Raw genomic sequence first — 10,985 nt, 5'->3', positions numbered from 1 at the left:
AGAAATGACGGGGTTTTAAGGACGCGGAATGGGCTTTCAAGATGAAGATTCGAGGGATGGTAGCCGTTGGATCTTCCTCGCTGTGGAAGCTTCCAGAATGTGGGTGGGGAGGGGGAACCCGTGTTTTGCATGAGTGTAGGGGTATCAACGGATCGGATCTGATTCGGGCCCAGGTGAGACCGAACCCAGATTTTATTTAAGGTGCTGTACCTGATCCGGTTTCAGGTCTAATCAGACTCATAATAAGAAAAACCATACCCAGGTTCTATAAGGATAACATGAACCAGACCCGGATCATACCAGTTAAAATTATATGTTTTAATCTTTTTTACATTGAAAAAATTGGATCTTAATCAGAATTCAGGTCGAACCAGGGTCTGGTATGAAATAGCGTAAACCAGACCTGGTTTCATATATTAATCCGACCCTTTGAGTCCGACCTGGATTCTAACTAGACCTCCTTTTTATCACCAAACCCTAACCCTATAAAGTTTGGTAGAGGTCAGGTCCGGGTTAAACCCGATCCTTTGACACCCCTACACGACTGGGTTTTGATTCTTTTGGGTTGGAGATGTATCTAAGAACGAACATAAAATCCATTTGACTAGGCCCGGTGGGATCTATGTCACAAAGATACAGTACGTAACACAATTGAACATGTAAGCTCATAACATTTTGGAAAAGTAGGGCACAATTTTTTTTAAAAAAAAAATAGCCAATAAAAAATGTTCTCTTTTTCATAATACTAACATCGTAAAAAATTATAAAAAAAATAACAGCATAATTTGTATGTGTCAATGTGTCCGGTCGTGTCATAACCAATATGGTTCGTGCCGGTGACATAGCGCTGGAGATGATAAATGGTTTTCAGATTTTAAGCCCAGACCCGCAAAGTTTATGGTTACAAGACCAAACCCAGGCCCGATCCGATGATTCTATTTCCCAATCAATCTGAAACCAAATACACTTTTTAATCAGATAGATTTGTGTATAATTAGATGTCTCAGAGCCTAGGTTCGGACCTGGACCCACCCAGTTACGTTGCTTGTAGGTTCCAATTGTCGTAGAGCCTAGGTTAGTTAATCCCTGCACGGTCCAACCTATTTACCTCCTAAAGATTTTGTCGTAGGGCCAATTTGAATATCATCATTAAAGCTTTAAACAAATAAAAAATGGTGACTGTTTGGATAACACCCAAAACTTGACTGAAAATATGAATTTTGTATGGTTTTTAGAAGTTTGCGTCCTTCGACCCTGTTACTTTTTGATATTTCAATCAGCATCTCTTTTCACCACAGCCGGGAGGTTGTGAAGACGTTGAGTTAAAGAGCTGCTATGCGAGGTTGCCACTTAAAAGTGACTACACACACACAGAAACCAAGAGTGTTTATCAAGGTACGCATATCCATGTTCTTCGTTCGTTGGCAGAAATCAAGAGCGTTGTTCTGTGTTTGTTGCCTCTTTGAAGCATTTTCACAAACAGTTTTGTGTGCATATAAGAGGTTGCACACCTTGCCTCCTCTTTTATCACTCAACTAGTGGCTGAGTTTTTTTATCAAACAGTTGGTGTGCAGGAAACTGCAGCACATTGTGCCTTTTAGTGGATGATCATTCAAACCCTTTATTCGGGTTTATGTTGAGAATTTAAAAGGTTATTGAGAACACCAATTTTGTGAAGGACGTGAGTGATGCTTTGTGCACTTAAATAACAGGAAAAAATCATAAATAAAAATAAAAGAAAAGGGGTTTACCTGATCATTTTAACCTCTATTTATTGATGGGAGATCCCCTTATTGTTTATGCTTAATATAAGAAGAGGGTTAGCAAAGGAGACCTTGTTCTCTTCTTTGCATGCAACAGAAAAAGGACCCATAGTAACGAAGAAGTTTTTTTTTTAATCCTTTGTTTTTAACTTAGCACCTGACAAGATTCATAACTGATGGTGGGATATGAATCATCGTCACAAAGAAAAGAGGGCAGAAGGTTCCTACCTTCGGCTGTGCATTTGCTTCGCCGGTGGCCGTGAATCAGGTTAGCGATAGACGGGTCTGGTTGATAGAGGACCGGCTCTTGGGTTGTTCTGTTTTAAGTTGGTGAAGTGCATTCTCAACTCTTGATTTGGGACTTAAGGGTTTGCAAGAGGGAACCTTTAGCAACACGTCTTTTAGCCTTTTTGTGTTAAGTCCCTTAAATTTACAATATGTACTTTATGCCTCTTATGGTTGCTTAAGAAGAAACAATCAACAACAACAACAACAACAACTACGCCTTCATCCCAAAACAATTGGGGTCAGCGATATGAACCAAAAAAGAAATTCATTTTGGGTCTTCCACATGAATCCTTTTCCTCCAATCATTTCTATCCAACGCCATGTCCCCGGTGAGGTTCAAAGCATTCATATCCTTTCCTATCATCTCCATCCAAGTCTTCCTAGGCCTACCCCGACCTCTTTTAACTAATATATTTTCCCATTTCTCCAACCTTCTAACTGGAGCATCATTAGGCCTTCGCCGAATATGTCCAAACCACCGTAAACGATTCTCTCGCATCTTATTTTCAATGGGTGCAACACCTACCTTCTTACGTATCTCTTCGTTCCGAATCTTATCTTTTATTGTATTTCCACACATTCATCTAAGCATCCGCATCTCAGCTACACTCATTTTTTGAATATGATGTCTCTTGGCAGCCCAACATTTCGTACCATATAGTAAAGCGGGTCTAAGAAACAATACTTTTATAAATTATTGTTTGATGGTTATAAAAATATCATAACAATGTTTAAGACATTATAATTAAATGTTTAAGCCTTAGTCTCTATTATTTACCGTACAATACCATAGTTGCAGAATATTTTTAAAATAGTGCTTCTAAAATTATCTTTAGATGTATGATGTTATTGAATATTATATTCTGATTGTTTAATATTCATAAATGTGGTTATGTGTGCATTTTAGTATTATGAACTTCTGAAATTACATAACAGAGACATTTTTTTCTTAAAAATTACAGAAAGAGTAACAAAACTTTTAAAAACTGCACAAAGAGTTTTTAGCACATTTCAGAAATTTTAATATTGACTCTTAAATCATCTTAAAAGTGGTTGTGCTCGATTGTTTTATTATGAATATGGTTTTATGGATGGTCATGACAAATTATGTCATGTTATTGTTTATTTTGGTTACAGACTGAATCAATTTTCTTGCATGGAAAAGAAAATTCCCATTGGCCCTGACCTAGAAGGCATAAAGTATGTGTTGGACAAAGAAATGTTCAAACCAGGTGACAAGGCAACCCAAAAAGACAAAAGTGATTACCAAAAGTTTAAGAGAGAGAATTTACTATCAAGAACCATCATGCAAGCTTATTTGGAGGATGACCTCATTAGAGTTTTCGAGGACTATCCTACTGCAAATATAATGTTCTATGCTATGAAAGAAAAATATAACACGGCATCATATTAAGGTTCTATATAAGTAGGATGAGTTAGGATCCAGATAGTTGCATACTTTTTTATATGCTTTATAACATGTAAATGTTTGGATACTATTAAAATATTAGATCTGGTTGGACCTGAATGGATCTAAATAAATCCAATAGAATATTTTTTGATCCAAGAAACACCATTGGACATGAACCAAGTTATGATCTTGATGAAATCTGTACATGATACAAGTGAGTTGAATTTATATAAGATCTAAGACCGTTTTATATGACTGCATATTACTTTATTGCATATATTTTATAGATCATCCATGTTTTGCACCCAAGTGATTTATATTTGATCCAAGGTTATGTGATGGGTCTGAATAGTTGGATCCTATGTGTAATACCCATAGTTTTTTGAGAAATTTTTATAAATTTTTGCAATTTCTTTTATGTGTGATAAATTTAAAATAATAATTCGTACTGAGTGTTATTTTTTAAGGCACATAAGACTTAAGAAAAATTCTAAACATATGAACTACTCTCACACACCCCAGGGGTCCCTCAACCCTAGTGAAACCCTTTTTGTCAAAATCTATTTCTGAGGAATTCAATATGTGCTATATAGAGAGAGAGAGAGAATAACAAATATAATCAATATTTAAATAGAGACATTCACCTACATGTAAACCTAATTTAAGTTCATTTAGTGTCATTTTACTTAATTCTAAAATCTAGTTTTTAAAAGAATTAAATTCTAAATTTACCAATTTAATTAATTAGAAATTGATTAAGTGGAATGGAAATTTCAACTAAACCAAATTTAATGAAATGGTAGGAGTCCATAGGTGGGTCATTCCATCCTATTTGGCACTCCATTTCAACTTTAAAATGTTAAAAAAAAACTAGCTTTAAAATCAAGTTAATTTAAAACTTATTGAAAACCAAAAACAAGTCTAAAATGTCAAAACTTACCATTTCTCTCAAGAAGAAGCCTCACAAAGGAGGGGCATCCCATCCTAGATACTTCTAGGATGGGGATGACTAGAATATGAAGGAAAGTGAAAAGACAATGAAAAAAAAAAAGAAAGGAAAGAAATATATATATTAGTTAAACTTGCTTGCCAAGAAAACAAATTTTAAAATTCAAACTTGGAAAGAGTCCAACCCCATGGGGGTTGACCAGCCCATGTAGCCCCACATTAGACATAGCATATTATATATATTATGGTGCATATGTATGCAATATACCCTAACCTAAACTAAAGAAAATATTAACAAAAAAAAAAGAAAAGTTAAAAAGAAAGGAAAAGAGAATGAAGGAGGATTAGGGATATATAAATAAAGGTATGGGAAGATCAAGGGCTAAGAAAAACCCAGCCCTTTACCTCACCCTTACCTCCTATAAAACCATGGGAGGGGCTCACGCCCGCTCCTATTTGCCATTTGAGAATTTTTTTTCTCCTTTGTTCTCTCTTTTCCCCGTTTGCTCCCTTAATTCCTCTTCTTTCTCCCTACGTATCCCTTGCGCTTTCCCTCTTGGCTTAATAAGGAGGACATCCATGTGAGTTGCTGGAGCGTAAGGAGTTCATTGGCATGGTCATTGTAGGTGTTGGGCGGCCGATTTGTGTTTGAAGTTTGATTTCTCAAGCGTATGAGATGATTTCACGAAAGAAGTAAGGGGTTCTATTCTCCATATATAAATCAAAACTTGTAGGCACAAACTCATCTGATTTTTTATAAGGACTGACCCTATATCACACACCCCTATACATGGGATTGGTGTGGGGTTTGTCAAAAATTGTAATAGAGAAAACCCTCTCAAAATCAATTATTATAAAAATTGATTTTTGAAACTGATTCGAACTATCATTAAAAAGGGGATTCATGTAAAAATTTATGTTGAACCTAATGAAATAGGGTTGGTTTTGATTTTTTCTAGAAGAAATCGATTCACCCCCTCGATGAAATTCTGAATTAAAATAAAAAAGAAAAGTATGTATGCATGCTATCGATTTTGTCAAAAATAAAATCTGTAATTTTTGAAAAATATATATAATATTTAATTGTTTTCCTATAAAATTTAGTTAGAAATTATAGTTAATATTCATGTGAATGTAATGTAGTGATTAGCATAATTTATTATACTTTTTGTCATAGAAAAATATGTATTTTTATGTGTCTTGTTGCAAAAATTACCGAAACTATTTTTGAGAAAATAAGGTTCGGGGAGATGGGTTTGTTTTCTAGCCTAACAGATGCAAAAATAAGATTCATCCATGGTAGACTAGTTTAAAGTAGTATAATGTTGTTTTTATGTTTTTTCTTAACATGTTCATGTGAAAATATTTTGAAAATATGAATTCAGGTAGCCTTTTTTGGCCCACCCAAACACATATTTTTTGTTAATATGTATTTTTAGTTTGACACTTGATCGATAAATCATTCGTATCTCCCTCGTTCAGAGGAGTTTTTATAAACAGTTTATTGCATTGGAAAGCTAATAAAAGTTTAAAGCGCTTGTAAAATTTTGAGTTATGTTCATGGACTGAGCACTGTTTTGTGGTAGTCGGAATAAAAAAGTATAGGCCTGCACTAAATCATTTGTATCTCTCTTGTTTGGAGAATTTTTTATGAACGGTTTGTGGCATCGAAAAGCTAACAAAATTCTCTGCAAATTATGAAAATTTTAGCTTTATTAGACAATTGTAAATTTTTTTAACCTTTGTAATAGTCGAATAAAATTGAGTTTTTGCAAGTTTGGAACCTGTTTGAGACCTGGCTATTGAATACTTGTGAATTTTATGCCTTTTTATGTATGTCTTTGTGAATAAATATCAGACTGGTTATGTACTGTAAAAAGTCAGTTTGTTGCAGAAAATTAAGTGCCCATTTATGGGGCATGAACTGAGTAAGTTGCTAATGCAAAAACATGCCTTCATGGCCTTTCGCTAATGTATTGATCGAAGTGTTCACTTTGTGAATTTAAATGTGACTATTAATGACCCAAGCATGATGTATTTTTTTATGATTGTCATCTACATGATGATGTGAATGATTAGATGCATTCAATGTTTAAGAAAATACATTGCTTTGTTTATACATATGCACACAAGTTTGAAAATAAAGAAGCATGAACAATGTTATCTAACTCATTGTTTTAAATGTTCATCCATAGGCCCTAAAGTGGTTGAATCCCTTCAGTGGATTATTATATGGTATTGCATATAAAGTAATTTAATTTAAGAAGTTTAAACATATAACACTAAAGAATGGTGCTTGCAAGGAGAGGGCAAGCGGTACTTTCAGCTTCATGAAAAACATTTTGAGCACATATGATTGCTCTTTCTCAACCATGAAGATAAGAAAAATTTTTGTAATAGACTATAGTATAGAGGAATGAAACTCATGAGTGAAAAACTGATGCATCAATATGACGGTGTAGGGAGCGCTTTCTCGATACGCTTGTTCCTCACCCGTAGGATTGGTGAAAGGTGTTCGGCTAGGCTAAAGTCACCCATATTTGAAAATACTGTCTACACTATGGCCCTGATCCAGGTTTAAGATTATCTTAGTATCCACAGGACTAAAAACTAAAACTTAAATTATTGTGCATTAGATAGGCATGGCATGCATCATATAAGAAAGAAAATATAATTAATGATGATAAATGAATCATGCATAAAGTTAGCTTCTGAAATGGTAAGTGCATGCATTTTTAACTATTCATGCATATTTAATTATTTATGTTTGAGTGGATGTTTGATTTAAAGTAATTTCATAAATGTATGCTTGAATGATAAATTAAAAATTCATGTTTATTTTTATGTTGTCCTTAATTTTGTTGAATGTATTAAAAATCTAAGTAAATCATGTTTACTTGATTTAATTTATGAATTGTACAAAATCAAAACATAGATAGCTAGTAGGGACATCAGAACAATTATTGTATTTATACAAATTTTAGAAGTTTAATTCAAATTAATTTTGTCATAGATGGACGCACAACAACTCTCAGGATGGACTGCCCAAAGGGACTTCCTCTTAGAAGCCCTCGCCACGCTTATTGCCACTTGCCAGAACCTCACCAATAACGAAGGTAATGGCAATGGGAACGACCATCAGCCTGATGGCAATGTGGCACCGACTGCTGCGAACCATGGAGCGTCCCATAAATGCTTCATGAAATTGAGTCCTCCAGCCTTCACTAGGAAGGAGGATCTAGACACAACTGAGGAGTGGGTTCACGCCATTGGCGAGATCTTCGACGTCCTCGAGGTTCCTACCAAGAGACAGGTAGTCTTCGCCACCTACCAACTCGAGGGTGACGCCAAGAGTTGGTGGAAGATTGTACGAGTTGTGCGATACTCACTAGAGAAGCGATGGGCGCTCACGTGGGAATAGTTTTTGGAGGTGTTTCTCGACACCTATTTTCCCTAGTATGCTAGAGATTGCAGGATGCAAGAGTTCTTGGATCTCCAACAAGATAGCATAAAAGTAGAATTAGATTTTTTTATGACCCAAAGTTAACCCCAAACAAATAGTAACAATGATTCTTGTGTCATGAGATGATTGGGAATCTTCGAGGAAGAATCAGCGTAAAAGGTTCGACAAGTCGAAGGGCAATGAAAGCAAATCCCCTAGACCTGTAGCCAAGATGAGCATAGCACCACCTGCGAAGAAGGCCAGGGTGCAGCAAGGTGGTACCAGCCGACCACAACAGATGGCCACGGTGTACTCTTTCTGTAAGAAGACACACATCAGAATTTGCCATAGGGCATCAAAAGCTTACCTGATGTGCGAAGAAATGAGACACTTCATCAAGATTGTCCTAAGAGGTTGGCTCAGAAGGGAGCAAACACTACACGTCGAGGGCAGCAACAACAATGACCCCAGCAGCAGTCTTTGACTCAGGAACAGAGGAGAGTGTCCAGCAAAGTATACGTGACTTCTGCAGAGGAGTTACAAGAGGATGCAAACATCATCGAAGGTACTATCTCCATCGCAAAATTTGAAGCTAAGGTTTTTTTCAATATGGGTGCCACACACTCTTTTATATCTACACGGTTTGCAAAGTTACTTGATATTACTCTGATCACGTTAAGCTATATTATGAAAATTATCACACCATCAAGCAGTAGATTCATCGCTTAAAGCTATTTACCCGATGTAGAAGTGATCATCTTAGGTCAGAACTTCTCTGCTAATATAATATTACTGGACATGGTGAGCTACAACGTAATTCTTAGCATAGACTAGATGTACGAGCACTATGCTTGTATTATATGTCATGAGCGATGTATAGGGTTTACTCGCCCTGATCAACCACTACTTGAGTACAAGGCGAGCAAGAAGGAAAGCAAAGGAAGAATGATCTCAGCGATAAAGGCACAACAATTCATGGAGAAGGGTTGTGAGGCCTTCTTGGCCAGTATTTCTTTGATAGAACCCAACACAACCCCAATGAAGGACTTGAACGTGGTTTGTGAGTTCGTGAATGTCTTCCCAGATGACTTGTCAGGCATATCGTCTGCAAGAGAGGTTGATTTTGCTATATAGTTGGTGCTCGGTACAACCCCTATTTCTAGATCACCTTATCGCATGGCTCCTGTGAATTTAGAGGAACTAAAAAAACAACTACAAGAATTGATGGACAAGGGGTTTATTCGACTGAGCATTTCACTATGGGGTGCTCCAGTGTTGTTTGTCAAGAAGTAGGATGGGTCAATGCGCTTGTGCATTGACTATCACATGTTGAACTAGGTGATGATAAAAAATAAATATCCTCTTCCACGGATCGTTGACTTGTTTGGTCAACTTCAAGATGTTGAGGTCTTCTTTAAGATAAGATCTTTAATCGGGTTATCACCAATTGAGGATCAATGAGTCAGATGTATGGAAGACAACTTTCAGAACACGATATGGCCATTATGAGTTCTTGGTGATGCCCTTTGGGCTAACCAATGCTCCGACAGTATTCATGGATTTGATAAATCAGATCTTTTGATCCTATTTGAATTTGTTCGTAATAGTGTTTATCGATGACATACTGATATATTTAGAGAGCGAGGAATATCAAAGAGAACACTTGAAGATTGTCCTCGAGACACTTAGACAATATCAGTTGTATGTGAAGTTCTCTAAGTGCGAGTTCTGATTGGAGCAGGTCATGTTTTGGAGACGTATGATCTCCAAAGACGGGTGTCAGTGGACCCTACTAAGGTAATGCACCTCGACAATTATGTTTTGAGGAAAATTTTTCTTGGACCTTTATCTTAATATGTTTGAATCTTGTGTTTTGGGATTAAGTGGAAGCAGTCTTAGACTGAAAACAACCTAAGAGCATGTCCAACATTCGTAGTTTCCTTTGTCTTGCAAGATACTATAGAAAGTTTATTCAAGACTTCTGAAGATCGTGACATCGATGACGAAGCTACTTCGCAAATGAATAAAATCCGTATGGACTCAGTAGTGCGAAAAAAACTTACAGGAGCTAAAGAAGAGGCTTACTACAGCTTCAGTGCTCACGTTACTTTCAGGACATGGAGGATTTGTAGTCTATAATGATACATCAGGTATAGGACTTAGATGTGTGTTGATGCAGTATGGGAAAGTCACCGCATATGCTTCACGACAATTGAAAGTGCATGAGCAAAATTATTCTACACACGACCTGTAGCTAGCAACAATGGTCTTTGCACTTAAAGTTTTGTGGCATTACATGTACAGAGAGTAGTTTGGGGTTTTCACCGACCATAACATCCAAAAATATATTTTCTCGCAAAAGGACCTTAACATGAGGCAAAGGCAGTGGTTAGAGTTCTTAAATGATTATGACTTCTCTATGTCCTACCACCCAAGGGAAGCCAATGTATTGGTTGATGTTTTAAGCAGAAAGGCAAGAAGTCTTGCGAGATTAATTAGCAATGAGTGGAGGCTACTTGAGGACCGGATCGATTGGAGACCATTTGACCCTGACTCATGTCACATCCAGTTTGCTAGCTTAGCTGTAAGAACTGAGCTTATGGACCGGGTCATTGCTCAACAGATGGATGACTTGGGATTCACAAAGATGGTAGCGGTGTGTAAGAAAGATGAGACAGCTCAACACTTAGAAGAAGATGGAAGCATCTGGTATAATAAGAGGCTATGTGTACCAATGAACGAACAATTGAGGAAAGAGTTACTTGACGAGGCACATCAGACTAAGTTCACTATACATTCGGGTAGCATTAAGATGTATAAGAACTTTCAGAGGAACTACTGGTAAAATGACATGAAGAGAGACATTACCGAGTACGTATTGAGATGCTTAGTTTTTCAACTGGTCAAGATCGAGCATTAATGACCCGAGAAAACCTTGCAGACAATAGAGATACCACAGTGAAAGTGAAAAGACATTACCATGGACTTTGTGATAGGTCTACCCAGGATACGACACTATATGGGTCATATTGGATCGCCTTACGAAGTCGACATACTTCCTATCGACCAGGGCGAATCAGACATTAAAGAGTCTAGCACATTTGTACATTGATGAGATTGTCTAGTTACATGG

The 10,985-nt window shown here is 36.6% G+C and overlaps 1 protein-coding gene across 1 annotated transcript; it reads left to right on the top strand.

Annotated features, from left to right (window-relative positions):
* The first annotated feature begins 10,223 nt into the window (after nt 1-10,223).
* Nucleotides 10,224-10,697, top strand: LOC149841950 (uncharacterized). The gene has a single exon (XM_090000556.1). The coding sequence runs from the start codon at nt 10,224-10,226 to the stop codon at nt 10,695-10,697; it is 474 nt and encodes a 157-aa protein (XP_089856682.1).
* Nucleotides 10,698-10,985: the final 288 nt, after the last annotated feature.

This window comes from Nuphar pumila, chromosome 3 (genome assembly GCF_984573655.1).
Source record: "Nuphar pumila chromosome 3, dmNupPumi1.hap1.1, whole genome shotgun sequence".
In the NCBI taxonomy this organism is placed as follows: Eukaryota; Viridiplantae; Streptophyta; class Magnoliopsida; order Nymphaeales; family Nymphaeaceae; genus Nuphar; species Nuphar pumila.
The sequence above is the reverse complement of the archived record's forward strand: the minus strand, read 5'-3'. Positions and strand labels throughout refer to the sequence as shown.